Raw genomic sequence first — 20180 nt, 5'->3', positions numbered from 1 at the left:
TTCGCGCGTGCGTGGGAGGGAAAAGGACGTCCCTTTTTCTGGGCGCTGGCAAATTAGGAGGCTGGTTTTCTCTCTCCCTGGCTCTCAACCTCGGCCTCTCGGCTTTCGGCGGAAAACCCATCAAATTTTGACGACTTGAGAGTCGTCAAGAAAAGTTGTTTTCCCTTTCCTTATTTTTTTTTTGAGCCATCATTTATAACCCGCTGCGTCGTAGTGCCCAAGTGACCATTTACATTTTACGATTTATGCTAGCCTACTACGTTTATTCAAGAAAAATATTGATTTGAACGCTCGCGCTTTACTTTCTATTTTCTTATGCACGTAGTTTACTGCTCTTACTTTGCGTACATGACAATACGTGACGTCGGTTCCTCACAATACCAACCACAAGTTATAATTTCAATATTGTCCTGATAGCTACATACAAAATCTGTAGTTGTATTTAAGCAAAATTCAACAAGATTATAAAATTTTGAAGGTCTGTCAGTTAAGTATTCACTTTTGAACCGTGAATATTTAAAAGTATTATGAAATCTTGGAGATGATAACTGATTATGCACGAGAGATTGCATTTTAATGATATTATTTCTTTCGTGTAGACAGACATAATCCATCAAAATAATTATATCTGATAATTTTCTTACGAAGTTTTTTCAGAAGCGAAATCCATAAACATCTAGGGGCTGAATTTTACCAGTCGATGGTATCGTTATTAGTTTTAAATCCACCTCTTTTGGTGCAATTTCTCGTACTTTTGTACCTCATTAATTCCTTTATAAGTCAAACTTCTACCAGTGCGAATTTCCAAATTAAATCCACTTTGATAAGAATTAAATACGTTTTTTGCATCGTATTTTGTAAGCGCCTGTAGGACTTCAGTTCTAAAAGATTTACCATGTCTTCTATTTCGTTAGTTTTTATCAATGAAGCTTTTGTAATAAATTTAGTAATTTTTCGAGATACGATATTGTGTTTCTTTTTAAATTCCTGAATCCATCAATCTAATGCTTTGAATGAAGGCATATCTATTTAAGCTTTTTTTTGTAAAGCCCATCTTATCAAATCAATATCATGAATAGTCACTTTTGACGTAATGGTTTTTTTAAATTATTTAAAACGTGTTCCGAAATTTTGAGTAATTTTTCGTATCTGTTGCCCCCCGCTTCAGTTTGCTGTTTCCACTGTCGCAATCGTTTCTCGCTACTTATTAGTCGGTACCTGCTCTGTACAGTATTTAATAAGTAAGACTTACTTCTTCCACTCAACCAGTACTTAACTGCTTCTTCTGTATATTTAAAGTCTACATTTTTCTGCTTATATGAACAATTTAATATTTCTGGAATATCTTCAGACGTTTCAATTTCTTTTTATTCAAGACCTTTTGCAATAACTTCATAGTTATCGTAAAAATAACGGCGTTGTTTCTTTTTCTACATCAACGTCAGAATTGATTACGCATTATGTTATTATTTCTGCCAGTATATCGTGTAACGATCTTTCTTCTTTATTAACTGTAAACTTAATTTCTCCATCATGGTTCAGATCAAAGGTTCTTGATAATAATATGTTATTACAACGGTCGCACTAACAGACATTCTATTATTTTATTTATTACTTATTATCTATACGTATTACTATTCGATAAATCTCTGAGCAAACAAGTTACACTAACAATAACTGAAGAAATATATATTTAATTTATAGCTTTTTTGACATAAAAATATTTATAATATAAATTTAAAAGTCAAAATATGAATCATGCATATAAGAGCAATATATTAACATTAAGTTGACATACTTATGCCTATGTGATACAATTGAAACTTCAAACTGAACTGGGCCTTTTATAAGACTCTTATTTATATGTTTCATTATACACATATGTAAAAATAAGTTATTTTGATTTCGAAAAAAATACAATTTTATAAAATTGATAAATTACCACAGATTTACAAATGAAAAATATATAACAGCGGTTTGCCATAGCGGTTTCACATCCGACCATTGATGAAGAAACATGATACGATCAATTGCGGTTTCCTTGTTTAAATTAGAAATAACATAAAAATAAATATGAAAAGATATAAATAATTATATCTTTTCATAAAAAAGATATAAAAATATAAAAATAGATAAAAATAAATAAATGTCAATGATAGTTTACATTTTGCTTATTTTCAGCATAAATTAAAAATTTTTTTAAATTAAATTCAAATTTTTAATGTTATATACAATATATTTTTAATAAATTATTGGAAAATTGTTATTTTATCTAAATAGAACTTTTATTAATCTCTTGATAGCTTGCCATCTCTACTTAAAACAAAAAATTAAAATTTATTAAAAATACATTACAACTTTATTGTCTATTATTATCTTTTGTGTATACTATTATTATTACACTAATTACACTAAATGCTAGCACAATGAGCATACGGCATGGAAGGCACGGCGTGCTCGCGACAGAATGCGGATACACTGGGACATCACGGTGCCGCGTATGCTGACGGCATAGTGCCGGCACTGTTATCTGGGTATTGAACATCTGTATGACAATATATCACACTATCATAGTCAAATCACCGTCACGTCATCGTCACATCACCGTCACATCATCCCAGCGTGAAACTTCGCGACCTCCCCCGTTCCAGCCAGCACAATTTCCAAAAAATTATGGGGAAAAATCAAAATCGATAGATTTTCATTTGCCCAATTCAAATATGTAAATGGATTTATTTGCCCACAACATGTTCATTAAATAAAAATTATTAATTACCTATAAATATTCGAACAGCTGTATTTTATTTATTAATGAATAAATTAATCCATCCAAAGTGGTAAATAATTGCCCACAGACCAATTCAATTTGCCCAGTTGAGAACCATTATCAAAAATGGATAGTAATTTGTTGAAAGCTATTATAAACTATTCTCGCATACCTAGCTTGAACGCGCATGCGCAACGCAGCGTCAGCGGGGTTTTCTCTACAATTCAAATTCCATACCTACTCGGACACTGATTGTTAGTTACTGAAATTATTTGGCTTACAATTTGAGTGATAGAACAAAAATATATACACAAAAATGAATAAAACAACATTTATGTATACATACATACATACGTTTTCAAACCCATTTTGAACGGTAGAATGGTTCTATTAATCATACAGCGACCCAATATTTTTTTTATACCTTGTTCATTTTTATTTTAATCTTATAGCTGTGGATGTACAAGTCTTGTTGCATAAAATCAATTGAATTAAAGTAAATGAAATATAACAGAAACTAAGTTTTCAAGATGGTTAATTTTATTTGTAGTCTGCTTTTTTTTCATACTGCGTTACATATACAAAATATATCATTTGAGAGTACTAAGTAAATGAGATCAGAAAATAATTGTGGTCGTACAATAATTTTCTCAACGTTAATTTAGATTTCTTTTCAATCCGTACGTTTGAATTTCCAAAATTTGCCGCTGTCGTTGGAAAGAACCAATAGAAATGCCATGCTCGTCATTATGAGTCAAAAGCTTTCCAACGGTTTCCGTCGTCGTTGCTCATTTCCGGTCATTCTTCAACAGTTCATCAATTTTGTCGGCTTTGTTTGTTTTTGTACCTGAAAATGGAATTAAATATTATAATATTTATATATAAATCGCAATAGAACATCATGAACGTAATAAATCAGTATTACGAGGCACTGGAATTTTTTTCACAACGTGAGAGACAACAAGGAAAGGATAAACTAATTATAGAGAGAATTGCATCGAACATCAAATTTGACTGTGAAGAAAGAGAAATAAAATATTCTAATGTCATACCATATAATATTTTTTCGAGTTGTATATTTTTGTCATGGTTAGGTTTGGGCAACGAAGGAATTGAAGGTTTAAATGGTAAGATCAATCACCATTAATTTTATTCGATTGTAAAATTCATTGAACACCTAATTGATATAATATTTTACCTAGTTGAAGAGATGGAAGTTATCTTTAAACATGCAATAGCACTGCATAACGGAAGAGCTCAAGAAATTTCATGCTTTAAAAATTATTATATATTCATGTGAGTTAAGAATTTCAACTAGTATAATTAATTAAATGATATAATTCTATTAATATTCATTTCTTCATAACATGTCTATAGAGAAAATATTAATTACTAACAAAATGCCAGGACGTAAGCCAGCTGTTCCACATGAAGAAGTAAAAAAAAAAATTGTAACAGAAATAATCTACAACTCCGACTACACACTGAAAAGTAGATATGACCCAGTTTGGGTAAATATTTGCAATTTCTTTGGAAGTAAAATCAAACCTCTCAATCTGTTCAAAATGGTACAGCAAAATAGACACGGGATTAGAACATTTTATAATGATCAAAAAGGTTTAGAAATCATTGTAGGTATAACAGATGAAGTAGAAAACGTTGATTTCCATGTCAGTAATCATGAAGCAGATCTTGATGACACAAAAATATTACCATCAAATGGCAACGTTAAAAAATCAAATCTAAAATTTGAAATCATAATTCTACGTGATGAATGGTCATTAATCAGCCCTAAAAGTATAGTATACAAGAGTGGTCGTTCAACTAGTGTGTTGCAAGAAGGTTGGGCAGATGTAATGAGAAGATGCATCTGGCATTCCCAAAAACTGCCTTGTGCGTACAGCTTCGACCGACACTACGTTGGCAGTGATAGTGCTTATATTAAGATCGAAGGGCATTGCACAGAAGCTGAATGCCAAGCAAGAATAATCTTGGTATGCCACGAAGTCGTCGGTAATGACGTTGATGTAAAATTCAACGTTATCACTACCGATACTTCACGCACTGTTCATACGAAGAAAATAAGATTACAGAAATTAGCTAAATCTATCATCGGAGAAAAACTTCTGAAAGAAAAACCCAAAGAATGGAGAAGAAATGAAGCGAGCAACCGCATGAAAGATGGAGATCCAGAACCTGCCGATTTATTTTCATTGAAACAGCTTCAAAACGCTAGACAAGATGCCAAAAACGCAGAGCTGGGAATTGTGCGTGGCGTACCTTTATTTAACTCCATATCTGCAATAAAAAATAATGTAGAATTTAATCATTACATCAGATTCATTGGATACGACTACTTCTGCTTGACTTACTGGTCACCTTCCCAAATAAGTGTTTACAATGATATCGCGAACGAGTTGGGAAATGCAGTGGCCCTTGATGCAACATCATCGATAGCATTGAAAATCAATAGACCTGACGGAGATTCCAGTGACATTTTTTTGTCCATAATGTGCACTCATATAGGAGATCAAATAGTACCAATTGCACAAGCTCTATCTGAAAAGAATGACACGATTTTTTATGTAAATTGGCTACAAACGTGGATACAATCTGGAGGAAAGGCCCCTAGAGAACTTAATATGGATAGGGGAAAAGCTATTCAGAATGGTTCTTGCTTAGCTTTTAACAATATCACATTCAAGACATACAAAGATGCTTGCCTATTAATTATATTTGGAGAGTCAATGTTCTTGAAATTGTGTACACAGATAAGGATTGATATTGCTCATCTTATGCATGCAGCGGCCGAATGGCCCTGCTACCCCAAAGACAATCCCCAAGTTAAAAAACTTTTTGTGAAATGCATTGGGTATATATCCACAATTTCTCAGTTGCATCACTTTGAAAAAGTAATAAAATGTGTTTTTATTGTTGCATATAGTCCATTTTTTGATAACACATGTCAACAAGCTATGAAATATATAACAAAATTAGTTGCAACTTATGAATTCGATTTGAATACTTCCACTACAATAAAACCGAGTGAAATTAAAAATAGTTATAAAGAAGAACACAGTAAAAATTCCAAAAAAAGTAATGAAAAATGGACATTGACATATACATACATTCAGATCATCAAGAATCAATCATTATCTAAAGTCAAGAAGGACGGTGATTTAGACTTATCGTTAGGAATTCAAAAGAATGATTATTTTTTACCTGATTTTGCTAATAGATTGATAGATTTAGCCAAAGATTTTGTTTGCTGGACAAATGTAATGCAACAGTTTTTCAATAATCCCCATGATGTAGCAATCTCAGCTAGAGCTGAGGCATGTATTGGCAACATAAAGGCTTCAATGGAAAACACAGTGATGAGGGTTGACAAGTTCTTAGTAAAGCATTGCCGGCAAATTCATTCTGACATATTACTGGCCAGAGCTGCAATAAATAGAATAATCAAAGATAAGAAGCAAATTAAGTCTAATGAGAATATAGAGGAATATGATAAAGAACATCTTCTAGTAGTAGAAAAATGGAGAAATAAGTGCAATAAATTGCTCATTGATGAAGACGATATTTTTAACGAAACTGCTGCATCAAATCTTTCAGGTATAATTATCAAATTATAGTTAAAGTATTGTACTTTGTTATATAGGTAACATAAAATATACATTTTTCAATTTCCAGATGCACAATTACCAAATACAGACCAAATTATAGAATTATCAGTTGTGAATAACAATGACAGTTTAAATGTACAGGAGTTAGATCATTCACTTCAGGACCATAAATATGCCAAATTTAAAAATGATATAGTCCAGCAATCTTCATTAATAATCGATGAACAATTAGAAATTGCTACCGTACCTGTTGCCAACGTCTCAGCTCCAGTCTCAATACCAGCCTTAGTCAATCCAGCTCAACCCAACTCAACTCCAAAGATTCGAGGAATACATGTTCGGCCTTGTCCTGATATTGCTCTGCACCTGCAACAAAAACATCACACTCGTTCAAATAGCGCAAGCAAAAGAAATCTTGTCAATGGGTCTAAGCAGCCAGGAAAGCGTATGAAAAATGACAGAATCACATTATCAAATACTTGTGCCTTTGATACAATCACTGAAATATTAAGTAGTACTTGTTTTAAAGTAATAGATTTCAAGGATTTTATTAAAAAAAGTATTGATGACAGGAAATCGAATCAATACTTGTGTTACGCCAACACAGTGTATGATTATTCTTTAACGGGAGTAGCTAGCATATTCTACACCAACCGTGCCCACATTCTCTACTCTATTTTCCATACAAACACCAGTCATATTGAGTGCAACACCAATATTACTCAGTTGTTTCAAACATTAATGATTAACTATGACTGTACACTTGAAAAGTTGAGTTGCAACAACTGTGGTTTCAAAGAAGATCTTAAAAAAATAATAACTTTTTTGCCAGACTTACGTATTGCATGGGTAGATAACTACCAAAGTTTAGAGCAAGAATTAAACATGTTTTTCCAAGACAAAATTTTGAATTGCAAGAAGTGTACAACATTGAACTTATTTATTACATATACTATGGGGCCATATTTATGGATAGATACTGATGAGGCATATCGAGCTAGCACATATGCCAAAGACGAACTACAAATAGAATCAGAAAAGTTTGCTACTGATATACGTATTGTGCCTCGAACCATTACAGTAAAAAATAACACCTTTGTGTTATGTGGAATAGTCAAGTTCATACCACCTTTGATTGAAAACGGTGTTGGTCACTATATAGCTTATTGCTTAACTAACACTAACTGGATCGAAAGGAATGATGTAGTAACATACAAAAAAATTTTACCTGTTAACACACCGCCAATCAAGATGAGCAGCTTATTTTATGCAAAAAGCATACACCTAACTCCACTTTAGTTGCATTTGCATTTATTTGCCATACAGTTCCATTTGCATTTATTTGGAGTATACCTATGAAAAACATAAATTAGTAATAGAACCACCAACACAAACATTTAGTTAATTAATAGAAACAGCTGAGTTGGTGAACTCACGAAGTGTTTTATTTACCATTTTTGCTTTTAAAGTAGGTTAAGTTAGTCAGTAAAAATAGCTGAGTTTGTAAACTTTCATTTTGTTTCATCGTTTTACTTATGAAGTAGATAAATTCTAACGTGGACACAAATATTGTAATGTTTAAATCAGTAAGCTGTAAAATGAAAATAGTTTGAAATAAAATGCAACTTATAATTTCATGGTTTGTAAAAGTTGCGGCGTCATTTTCTTGCTCCAAAATGAAAATGGGGAAAAACCCCAAAACAAAACTCCAAACGCCTCTGCTCTGCTGCTGAAAATATGAAAGTAGACACAAATATTTTTGTAAAGCTGTGAAATCTGTACTGGCATGTGTAAGTGAACTAAGTACAGTATGTTATAAAGATCAACTTGATAAATAAATAATTACCGAAAGATGTAGTCGTGATGAGATAGCATTTTCAACTGTAGGTAGAGCATGGAGAATATATCCGCGACGTCATCATGAGCGGGCGGCCGCTCCGTTGTCGGCGCATGCGCAGTAGACGCACAATCGTGAAACCTCTCCAGTAATAGTTTAAATTATTAAAGAAAAGAAAGGAATTATTGTTGACGATCTTTTTCAGCTGGGCAAATTAAATTAGTTCGTGGGCAATTATTTACAATTTTGGTGAGATCAATATATTCGTTAATAAATGAAATAGAGTTGGTTCGAGAGCTGGTTGAATAGTCATTGGTAGTTAATAATTTTTATTTAATGAACACGTGGTGGGCAAATAAATCCAATTGCATATTTGAATTGGGCAAATGAAAATCTATCAATTTTGATTTTTTCCCACGATTTTTCAGAAATTGTGCAGGCTGGAACGGGGGGGGTCTTCGCGTGAAAAGGCTTGAGAATCACACACACACACGCGCGCGCGCGCGCACGCACGCACGCACACACGTATACTAAGTACATATGTGGTATAATAAGGTATAATGTAAGAGTAGATACACATAAAAGATATAACAATGTTAGATGATTAATATTTGGTATTTAAAAAGTTAAAATATACAATAAAATTTATTGCTATCTTGGGAATGGTTTTCATCTGTAATTGACCATTCCTTCTTTTGAACAAAACTTGTGTGTTTTGTAAAATATAACATAACCCTTTCTGTACGTATATTTATTGTTTATTATTTATAATTTTCAAAAAGTCATAAATACGATTACAAAATAGTTTTCATTTTATTTTAGATCATTAAAAAAGTGGCAATTAAGAACTACTTTCAAATACATTCCATTGAGCGGGATGTGTGTTTATAATTGTACAAAAATAAAAGCATTTAATTTTTATTTTTTTACAAAGATATTAAAAATATATATCATAAAGTAGGTAAAAAGCGTATCATATTTTAATTGATCAAAGTATGCCAATTTGGACCATATTTTCGAAATTTCTTCGTCGTAAAGTAATTTTTGGACTTATTTTTGCTTTTCTACTTACATATTGTGTACTTAGTTTATTTTGTAATGAGGTAAGTGATTGGAATTCTATTATTATTGTGTTTTTTCATAAGACTAAATATTGTCAAAATTGCAGAAAAAGGAACAAACTTTTGGAAATGATTTTAATGACATAGATAATACAATTACTGGAGGTAGTGATTATCTATTCAATGTCGAAGATGGTGATTATAACAAAGCAAAATTTGCTGATACCCCATTGTTGTGGCAAATGAAAGTATTGAATGATATTGGAAATGACAACTCTGTAGAGTTAGAAAATGTTGAAATATTGAATGACAATGAGACTTCTTCAAAGCCTTGTCGCAACTCAGTTCAAGTATGTATATCAATTTACAAAAATACAAATATGTAGTATACACAAATACATAACAACTTAACTCTATGTGTGACATATTATATATTTAATTTTATTGTAGGGAAAGTCATTAATTGTGGATGAAAAAGGTTATGTGTGTGCTCGACATAACATTCTTGCAAATGGTTGTTGCAATACAGAAATATTCGAGCAAACTGAAAATCTATCCAGCTCTGTGCCTTATTTAACAAAAGCCAGGTATACATGTGAAACATGTAATAATCATGGCTGCTGCGCTATTTATGAATACTGTGTCTCTTGTTGTCTAGATCCCAAGAAGGTATAAATTGCTCACAATAAGCTAATAAAATTTTCAATTATTTTAATGTGTAAAAATAATTTGGAATAAAAATTATCACTACAGATCAAACTAAAGAAAACATCAAACACTGGACAATTTGAAAAACAAAATATGAAATTGAAAAAGATAAGTGACAGTTTGAAAGTACGTCTGCGTAGCCTTGATCGTTTTCAAATGTGTCTTGCTGCTTGTCGAACTTCTAGTGCAAGTGTCCAACATGAAAACACATATAAAAATCCATATTCAAAACATTGTTTTCTTTTACAATTGCCAAGCAGCCGATTATCTCGAAGACATAAAAGGAATTCTTTGTCTTTGAATAATAATAATAAGAATGATCTTAGTATCACTTTTATATCTTCTTCTAGAGTATAATTATTACATTTATCTCTTATTCCTACCTATTTTATTGTTAAAATGCTCATTCCATAATTGAATCATAGTTTGAATTTTTTCATCCTGAAATTAGCATACATTGAGGTATTTATTTAGAAAAACAATTCTTTCGGCGCTACTGTGCTTTTGGAGCTATAAAATAATGTAAAAACTAGTGAACAGTAATTATCAGTGTAAATTAAACCTACTTTATTCCTCTAATTTATTTCTACATTAAAAATGAAAGAAAACAAAATGCCATTATATCATGATATAGATTAATTATAAAACAATGACGTATATCGTTGACTAGTAAACGAGTGGAGGTGTAAAAATTTAGTCTTTTGTTTTATTGCTACGTTAGCTTTTCTTAAAAAATTCAACTAATATAAACCTATATAATTACGTTATAATTTTTGTTTAATTGTTGTTACCGATACAAGTGATCATAATTTAATTAATTTTTGATAAACTTGATTATATAACAATATGAAAACATACATTTACATATGCTTCAAAATAAATTTATTCTATTTGAAAATCGAAAAATTAATGTTTTTCATAATAATTTCTTTGTGTACGACATATTGCTAAACACAAGCATGTATGAAAAAATAAGGTTTTTTATTTAGAAGCAAGATTGAAACAAATAAAAAAATGCAATTTGTATAATCTTTCATTGAACTTAATTCAATCATCGCTTTTTTTATGGAGGTGCATTTTACCAATGCAAACTGAGAGCTTTCATCAACTTGGTTTATAACAAACTAATCCCTTAAGTCTACAAACAGAGAATTATAATGAAAACCCGACTGCACCGAGTTGCGTCATATTTTCAGCGCAGCAAGTTTAATAGTGCATGGTATAAAAATTCAATTCTTATATATTTATGGGGTTGGTTATATGGTTTATGTTTATAATGACAGAATAATTTAAGAAGTATTTTGAACTTTAGTACGTTGAAGATATAAATTCAGGTACAAATGGAAAAGCATGCATACTATATAGAAGGTAGTGTAGATAACTGTTGCTAACAATAAGTGTCTTACTGTCGACTCAACTCTTACTCCTAAGATTTTCTCTTTTTTATGGCTTATTGCAAAGTGCAATGCCAAATCTGCTAAACAGATGTTGACAAAAAACAACATGCTTTAAGGTAATGTTGAACAGGAAACTATATCCTGACTACGCGAAAACTCGTAAGCACTTGACACTCGCTCTATCCATTCCCTACATATTTATCTCCTAAGATCGACGGATTTATCCTTTTATGAAATTTTTTTCATAAAAAATAATCAGTTGATTTACCTAAAGAATAGAGAAAGTCCTCCAGTTAGTGACAGCAGCGCATGTCTCTCTCTCTTTCTTTCTGTAAATGCGTAAAAAACGAAGAATAAACCATAATAGATAAATATTTAAGAATCATTTTCTTTCGGAACGTTCACATTCCAACAGAAAATTCCGAATTCCTGTAAAGACTAGAAAGTTGCATATTGAAATTTCTGTTTACGGTGCAAACTATGTTTATGTAAAAAATATCTTGCCGAAGGACTAATGTACAGCCAGTGACGTATGAATGGAAGACCGTCGCCTAAACAAATAAAAGAGTCGTAAAATTTATCTACATCATCCTGTTATCATTTTCTTCAGTTTTTTCGTTATGTAGTATCCAAAGCTTAACATATAAGAAAATCAATGTAAAAATGTACGAATTTGATAAAACAATAAAAACCTGCAATATGAACCTACAGAAACCTCTTTTATGTTTTACGATCAGATGCAATTAGTTTCACCAAAAATTCATTAAAACCATTTGAAAAACGAATGTTTTTTAACTTTAAGCAATTTATTTGAGTAAAATAATCCAAATTATCGTCTATTGTTAAATTACGTTCTATATACTAATTTTGTATGCCATATTACTATTACATTTGATAGTTTTAATTTTATACGTTAACAAAATTATAAAGACATTTGATAAAAATGGTTTGATAAATGTTTAATTAAAAATAACTAATAAACTAATTGCATTTGCCAGTCTAAATTATAGTAATTTATGGTAAATATAATAGATTAAGTAGTTTTAAATAATAATTTTATAAGAAATTTTATATGTGAAAATAAACAATTGTAGCATGAGTAAACCCTGCAAAAACAATATATAACACGCGACGTCTTTAGTAAGAAACCTCGAATAACAATAGCATGGCTTCAAAGTGCGTTTTTAAAAAAACAAGAGTTTTCCACCAATGAAAATGTCTGGCTCGAACTCAAGGACAATTTTAGAATGTTGAAAAGGGAAGCCTTCCTTCGAGTCCCTGAGCAGGCTCAACACAAATCCAGTACGGTGCTTCCTGAATTGAGTTGTAACGTCGGGCCATTTATTATCAATAAATTATTTTTTTTTCCTCATGTACTTTTGCGTAGCTTAAATTTTAACTCCGTAAACGAGCAAAGGAGAGCATTCAGCTGAAGCAGCTGGAGGACACGTGAAAATAGCCGTCCCTTTGTCGCGCGCTTTCCGAATTTTACCTCGAACGATCGTAAAGTTTTTTTTGAGTAGGTTTAGATATAGAGTAAAGGAGCCGCGGAATTCCGCCTGCATCCTGTTATTCGATTTCACCCAAAAGTTTTCCACTTTTAGAAGCTAAAACTTTTGCTATATAAAAAAAAATCTTAATAATTAATTTTACGCAAATGAATCGGGAAAATAACAGCATGATAGGAAAATTTCGCAGCTTCTTGAAACCTCCCACACACTTTTTGATTAGAAACATAGTTGCCGCGCAATCATTGAAAATAACTCAAAGTTTTGAAATTATAAATTAGAAAATGAGGTAAATAGTCGAAAACAGTTACTTGAATGAATTTTAGCAAATCAGTTATACAGTCCACAATTAAATAATACCCCTTTTTCGTTCCATATTATTTAAACAACGAAGTGAGTTAATTAATTAAGTTACTAATTGTAAACATGTAGGATCAAAGATTTTCGCGTAAAATATGTTAAATAATAAGAAACTTGCGTTATTTTTAAGAATTAATTGTAATAATTTTACGTAATAAATAAATTAATAATTATAAGAAAAACTGTAATAAAAATGGTACTTGGAGAGTCATTTAGCGAGATAAGGCCCAAACTCTTGAACGCGCGTCCCCAATTCTCACCACGCCCCTGAACCAATTAGGGCCCGAAATCCGAAAGAGAAAAGGAGGGAAAATCTCGGTCAGCCAATTAGAATTCACTGGTATTTCCACTCTTCCCAAATTTTGAGGGATTGAAAGAGGGATTTTCCTCCCAACCACCCCCAGGGTTTAAAAGGGCGTGCGCAAGCGAAAATCGCTCTCTCTCGCTCCTCGCAAGCTTCTAAGTTCACCTCGTTCGACCAAGTGCCAGGTCCAGATTCATCTCTCCAAGTACCAGTACATTGAATAAAAAGAAAAGTAAGTTGAAACTAAAATTTTTTATCACTATCTCTCCTTTTCCTCTTCTTGTTAGAGTAGCCAATCGAAACTCGTGAGAAATAGGTCTTCGAAAAGTATTTCAGCAGGAATTGGGATACTTTTCTATAAGACAGTCGCGCCGTTAAACCAAATTTAAATTCTTTTTATGTGATAATTCCGGCAAGGTTTGGGATTTTCACATCCAAGCCCCGATTCCATTGGACCCTGGTGTTTGATGGAAGGCTTGTAGTCAAGTTTTATTTTTCACTCTTTTTACGCGAAACGCGAAGTAGAAAAGCTCTTATTCTCTAATCGCTCGTCCCGGTTTAAGCGTACGCACGCAAACCAAATAGAGCGCCTGAGATTACATCCGCCTCAGACGTACCTGAGATAGTGACCCGGACGTCACAGAGTCAATCAAAGGCCATCGAGCAAATTATCAATACGCTCTGCAACAGTCACTTTTGTACCATCAGAGCAATTTCTCTAATAAGTCGAATGCAGTAAAAGTCGAGCAGCTAAGCCCAGGATAAATTAAAAGTAAAAGTATTGTAGCATGTACAGCTGCAAATTCTAGTCTGAAACGGAAACAAACAAGCAAAAAAACAAGGCAAAGTCAATTAACTTTCTATTTCTCTCGTTAGCGCGCAATTCACTTTTAAATATCATTTCAAAAGTGTAAATACAAATGAAGATTGGATCTATATATTTATTCCCGTAAATTTGAATTATAGATTAGAATTATAAGAGTATAGGAAACTAGAACTCTCCCTCCATCGTTTTTGGCCGTAATCCCCGTTAGTTTAGGCGATCAGAAATTGCAGATTTAGCAAATAAAAAAACACTAGGTTACATCAGGCTTAGATGTACCTGAAGTTATGACTTCCACGTTGTCACAGAGGACTGTATATTTTTATTTTAGAGAATTAAAAAAATCCAGCTCAACCTAACAATTCATTATGTTAGTTCTTTTAGTTGCCCTTTCCTTTGAATAGAATAAGTTATTAGATTGATATTGAATTACAATTATGACTGCCATGATCATCTTTGTTTATAGCCTATATATTCATTATTGAGAAAATAAAAATAGAAATCGATTAAGTTACAACGAAAATTAAAGAAGTTTATTTGTTTCTGACATACCACGAAATATTGTCACAAAGTAAAACTTATCAATACAAAAATATGTACGCAATCGCCAAAATTTACAAACATGTTAAAGTATGTATATAATTTACAAACGTGGTAAAGTCAAAATTTTAAAAGATGACGTATAAGAACAACTACGAACAGAGTTTCGATAAACAGAATGTAGTCTTTTGGACTATAAAAATGCGTTCACCCAACACCCATCTTTTTTCATTTTATACGAATATTTTGCGTATAAAAATATCGCATATTTTGCATTTATTTATTATTATTTAATTATTACAAAAATCGATTACATATGAAATGCATTAATTTTTTTTGTTTATAGGGATGAGCGAACACCTCGTACTAAAGCCGATCGCAATCGCCAAGTATCGGCAAAGTCAACATCTATTCCAAAACGTTTTTTAGCTACGTTCAACACTTCATTCTTTATGCTTTCTTGCAATGTGCCATCTACCTGCAAATTAAATTATAGAATTGAATCAAAGTTAATGAAAGAAAATTAAAAATCGATAGATTAAACTTTAGATAAATAAAAATAGTTTGCTTAAAATTAAATATAATAAATTCTTTATCCTTACGTTGATATATTCGCACTCGGCAGCAGCATAATGGCATGAAATAGCCTTTCTGGTCCGATTTGAAAGATTCTTCCACGAGCCATGGATAAGCAGTGGGTGGAAGAAAACTGTGTCACCAGGTTCCATTTCAACATCAATCCACTTGACTGTCTCCGGTAGATCCTGTTATAAAAATTTTTTTTTAGGACTGCATAGTTTAATTACATTGTGAAATAATTTTTTTTTGAGAATTTAGCATACCTGAATACCATGGTACATTTTATTCACCGTGTTCTTAGGATAGCCATGAGCTTGCAAATCATAAGAACGATGAGATCCAGGGAATACATGGAGACATCCGTTTTGTTTATCACACTTTTCAATAGCAGTCCAAGCGGCTACAATACGATCAGCGGGACGGAATGGGAAGTAATATAGATCCTGATGGGGAGGATGCCTGAAATTTGATTAACGTTAAATTTATAAATATGATTGGTTTTAGAAAACGTAAGTAACACAAGCAAAGCGAATGTGAGTTGAATCGAAATTTCGTTCTTTACCTGGAACTACCAGCGCCTGCATCGGGTGGCTTGGCGATGAGCATACTGTGCACCGCTACTATATTTGGTCCAGTGAAAGTTTCGACAATGTCCAAAAGGTCCTTATTTTCAAAGTACTCGCGGAAAACGTCATCGTGCAAAATATCTTGTATCTTATTTACGGATTTACGATCTACTATGTCACGCATCACAGTAGTGTAGCCTTTGTCTACCTTTCCGCTAGCGTAATCGTCAAATCTGTAATGAAACATCAATTATGGTACGTGCGTGACTTTGAATAGTTCGAATGATACAACTCATAAATGACTTCTTTCCGCCATCATATTCATTTACCTTTTGCTACATTTATCGAGAATATCTAGCGAAACGATTCGGGGGATCACCAAAAACCCATTCAACTCGTAAAACTGCCTTTGGCCAAGAGTTAATCGGCCCGTGTCTTTTGTCAACGTCAACTTGTGCATTTTGCTACTCTACTGCAAGTCTGAACTCTAAAACAAATTATGAGGATTTCAAATGTCGTCAAGTCAGTGAAGAATATTACACACGTTGAAATTATTTATTTACAAAGACAAGGGGGAGAAAGAAGCACATATGCCTCAATTAAAAACACATTTATAATCTGAGCAAAATATAAAATTGAAATAAACTGTAAATAAAATCTTCAGTTTAATTTAACGGCAGCATCTTATCGAAGGGTATGTAAGTGATGTAAATGTAAGTAATATATAACGAAAATAGATTCTTGTCTCACACGTGTGATGAGGTTTATATCCCAGCCAAGCTCGAGACAAGCACCTATTCTTCTGCGCCAGTTAGATGACATTTTTTTCAAATCATCGTGTACAAAGCTCGAACTTGAATTTGAGCGCACGTTTTTTGCCAACCACGCGAGAAAGTTGTACTTTTTGTACGGGGTATTGAAAACAAATAGATTTTTATACACTTATCAGCACTCATCATCAAGCACTTATTAGCACAATAATTCGACAAAAATCAATGTGAAATGGATGAGTCCATCTCGAATTAAAACAAGTATATAGTAAATAAAATTAAAACTATACGATACAACAAAAATGAAATATCGTAAGTAATTTACACGATAGAGCTATTTTACTCTTGCATGAAAAGTTTCATACAAAAAATTTATATAAAATTATTGATATTCTACAGCAGAATGATTATCCGCCAAAATTCATAAAATTATGCATTGCAAAAACAGAGAGATTTCACAGACTTAAAAATCAAAGCAAATAAAAAGTATATAATTTTAAATTCAACAATTTAATTACAATTATTTCTATGTCGTTTTTCGAAGAATTTTATTATATTATAAATGAGCATTCAATAAATATAACATTCGTTGTGTTCTATTAATAAATCGTAAATGTATAATGTGGTTAGATTGGGTAAAGATCAAAATTGTAAATGGCTAGAGATTGGACTAGTATATAAATCTAATTGTAACGACTGCAACTCTATTTACATTGGAGAAAGTAAACGGTCGTTAAAAACTAGAATTAATGAATATAAAAAAATAATTGAAAAAATTACACCAAGTAAATAATTAAATGAAAATATATTAATACCAATTCTAAAACATATTTTTGAGATTCCAAATCATAGTTTTGATTTGCAAAATACTAGGATTATTCATGTGGAATATCTTCTTAATAAAAGACGGATTTCTGAAATGGTAAATATAAAATCAACTAGACGTACAATTAATAGACAAAACTTTTGAGTTCTCAATATAATCGTATTTTGTCATTTATATGATCATCTTACTAGATTAGTCTTACTTTCTGCCTTGATGGGATCCTAAACTCTCACTTTTATCTCCTCCAGTGCCGTTACTATATGATCTTATAGTTTTCTCTTTACTATAATTGAGTTTTATTCATCAGCATATTACGATTGAGCACACCTCTGACTTATGCTCGTTGTGATTATGCTTCTATTGGTGAGATTATGCGAATTTTGACGAAAACGTTGTATTGTAAGTGTTGATGGTTTATTGCCATATTTTTAGAATTGATATTTTGTATTTAACATATTGTATAACAAATTTAGTACTTGATGAGGCCGCAAGCATGGGCGGCGAAATGTTGCGTAATTTTTAAAGAGACTTGTTTTATTTTGAGAGGGATTTACCTATTTCACATCGATTTTCGTCAAATTATTTTTGTACACATTTTAATAATTATAAGATAATATCAGCTATCTTTTTTCAATAAAAAATTTACAACGGTATTTGCATGCGCATAATGTGCACACGTTGAGAACATTTTTGATTATCTGTGAAATAATATATATTAGTAGTACGTAGAAGTAAAAATGTTCAAGCCCGTTGAAAAATTTTTTGTAATTGTAAAAAAATAGCGTTCTGTCTTTACGCATTAAAAAAAAACACTTTAAAAGTAATTAAAAATGTCAAATATACGCATCATTAACTTTTTATTTACAAAATACAACTAAAATTTACAGTATTTCGTAGTGTGCGAAGAATTTTCCATTTTATTTTGGTATTGATTAATGATGCTGTCGTTGTATCACGCTGAAAATTTTGTAGAGCTCTCGTGAAAAAGCATAAATTTTAAGAGTTATCGAAGTACTCTGATGTGACCACTCGTTTGAAAAACGTCTTATCAAGCGATTTTTTGTGCTGTAGAAAATGACAACAATGAAAATGGAAATTCAGAGTCTATACTGAATGTCATGAGCTGTTCTTTTTAAACTAACTTGTTTTTATAAAATCAAAATAAATAGAAAGTTTATATGCTAAAAATGTTCAAGTTTAGGTTAATAAGATTTTAGCATTTTTAGCATCTTCAATTTTCAACAAGTATCATATGAAATTAATCTCCATTTATAGAGTTCAAAAGCTATAAAAATTTCAGAGAACAAATCGGAATAATAAGATTTCACATTGAAACATATCTAGATACTAGCAAATATATTTTATTATGTTTAATATATACTGATTTTTTTCTTTAACGACCATTTCTCCGGTCAATTAAGTTACGGGCTTATTAAATAAAACCAATATGTAGATCTCCGATCAGAACGAAAAATCTTGGTTTTTTCAAATACAGAATGGATTATCCGAAGATCCGTTGTAGCATTCCGATACATGAGAAGCATACACCTTTTCGTTAGTTTGCTAGTCGTGAATACAGATTCGATCCCCCCTCCTGTCCTCCACACACACACATATATACGCATACACACGCGGTATTAAACACAAACTATCATGATGTTAAAAGAGGCATATTCAACGTCTGTAAATTTTCAAGAAAATATTGATACTTGCATGTAGAGGACAATAACAATGAAAGTCGGATAGCCAACTATGTTGGAATTCTCTTTTAAATATAGTCTATCTTAAGTGGCCGTAAACTTGCCAAAAGAGCGTGTAGTGGAGGTACACGCGGCTCGGTGAGAAGAGATTGAACAGATGCTTGCAAAAGAGGCGCTACATAGGCGTAAGTGGCAGCTAGCTGGCGCGCGCGTGCAAATAAGTCGCGGCGAAGGGGCCAAACAAGTTGGAGCTTCGACGCGCGTGCGTCGCGCGGCGCCCGAGCGGCGGGCAAGGCGCACGTGGCGGTGAGCGGCGGCCGAGGCGGCAGCGACGTTGGAGCTTGCGATCAAAAGCGCCCCGACGATCCCACGGGCCACATCTCTCGCTCTCGCTCATTCGTTCTCCCATTATTTAAGACGCGCCTCTAAACACCCTCACAGCCGTCTACATGATCGATCCTAATTTGGCACGCAGTTCGGCATTCAAAGTGACAATCTCGTCTGCCTCATCTTGCTTGCCGAGTAAATTGCTTGTGAAGCAGTTGTGGCGCTGACAAGGAGCGCGTATGTAATGCGCTCGACAAGAGAGAAAGAGAGAGAGAGACAGACTAGAAGAATATAATGATACCACACTTAGGTGAGTCTTCTATTTCTATCTTTCTCTTCGTCAACAGCCTCTCGGTTCGAGCTTCTCGTTATCCGATACTTTTCGCGAGTTTTTTTGCCAAACTCAACAGTCCAGTAACTTCTCGAATGTGAGTTTGAGTGTTTCCTTCTCGCGACGTGTCAACTTCAATTGTCCTCTCTC

The 20180-nt window shown here is 32.5% G+C and overlaps 3 protein-coding genes and 1 long non-coding RNA gene across 7 annotated transcripts in view; 2 read left to right on the top strand and 2 right to left on the bottom strand.

The window, feature by feature from the left end:
• Window positions 1–5043: 5043 nt before the first annotated feature.
• Window positions 5044–8320, bottom strand: LOC131669441 (uncharacterized). Its single transcript, XR_009302372.1, has 7 exons — window positions 8240–8320; window positions 7846–8122; window positions 7622–7746; window positions 6641–6759; window positions 5990–6211; window positions 5140–5326; window positions 5044–5065 (listed from the first exon to the last, which is right to left on the bottom strand). It is a non-coding gene; the product is annotated as an uncharacterized LOC131669441 (long non-coding RNA).
• Window positions 8321–8764: 444 nt separating this feature from the next.
• LOC131669437 (SREBP regulating gene protein) lies at window positions 8765–12085 on the top strand. Its single transcript, XM_058944304.1, has 5 exons — window positions 8765–8971; window positions 9053–9333; window positions 9399–9641; window positions 9742–9960; window positions 10045–12085. The coding sequence occupies exons 2-5, from the start codon at window positions 9226–9228 to the stop codon at window positions 10354–10356; spliced, it is 882 nt and encodes a 293-aa protein (XP_058800287.1). The 5' UTR covers window positions 8765–8971; window positions 9053–9225; the 3' UTR covers window positions 10357–12085.
• Window positions 12086–14907: 2822 nt separating this feature from the next.
• Window positions 14908–20180, bottom strand: part of LOC131669472 (phytanoyl-CoA dioxygenase, peroxisomal-like) — a 62096-nt gene continuing 56823 nt past the window's right edge. For all 3 annotated transcript variants that reach the window (XM_058944360.1, XM_058944361.1, XM_058944358.1), the window contains exons 3-7: window positions 16406–16563; window positions 16073–16309; window positions 15774–15969; window positions 15534–15695; window positions 14908–15409 (exon numbers count right to left, since the gene is read on the bottom strand). In XM_058944360.1, the coding sequence (XP_058800343.1) occupies window positions 15272–15409; window positions 15534–15695; window positions 15774–15969; window positions 16073–16309; window positions 16406–16536 (864 nt within the window). In that variant the 5' untranslated portion in view covers window positions 16537–16563 and the 3' untranslated portion in view covers window positions 14908–15271. The remainder of the gene's footprint in view (window positions 15410–15533; window positions 15696–15773; window positions 15970–16072; window positions 16310–16405; window positions 16564–20180) is intronic.
• Window positions 19739–20180, top strand: part of LOC131669469 (uncharacterized) — a 43950-nt gene continuing 43508 nt past the window's right edge. For both annotated transcript variants that reach the window (XR_009302375.1, XM_058944355.1), the window contains exon 1: window positions 19739–20009. The gene's annotated coding sequence lies outside the window, so the exon portion shown is untranslated. The remainder of the gene's footprint in view (window positions 20010–20180) is intronic.

This window comes from Phymastichus coffea, unplaced genomic scaffold, assembly GCF_024137745.1.
Source record: "Phymastichus coffea isolate CEN01 unplaced genomic scaffold, Cenicafe_Pcof_1.1 PCOF00093, whole genome shotgun sequence".
Classification (NCBI taxonomy): Eukaryota; Metazoa; Arthropoda; class Insecta; order Hymenoptera; family Eulophidae; genus Phymastichus; species Phymastichus coffea.
Note: the sequence above shows the minus strand (reverse complement) of the source record. Positions and strands in the feature narration are given on the sequence as shown.

Excerpts from the sequence above, each read along its gene's own strand:
- LOC131669437 (XM_058944304.1), top strand. The coding sequence starts at position 9,226 with ATGCCAATTTGGACCATATTTTCGAAATTTCTTCGTCGTAAAGTAATT. Across the intron at positions 9,642-9,741 it reads CTTGTCGCAACTCAGTTCAA|GGAAAGTCATTAATTGTGGA; the intron begins GTATGTATATCA and ends ATTTTATTGTAG. Across the intron at positions 9,961-10,044 it reads GTTGTCTAGATCCCAAGAAG|ATCAAACTAAAGAAAACATC; the intron begins GTATAAATTGCT and ends TTATCACTACAG.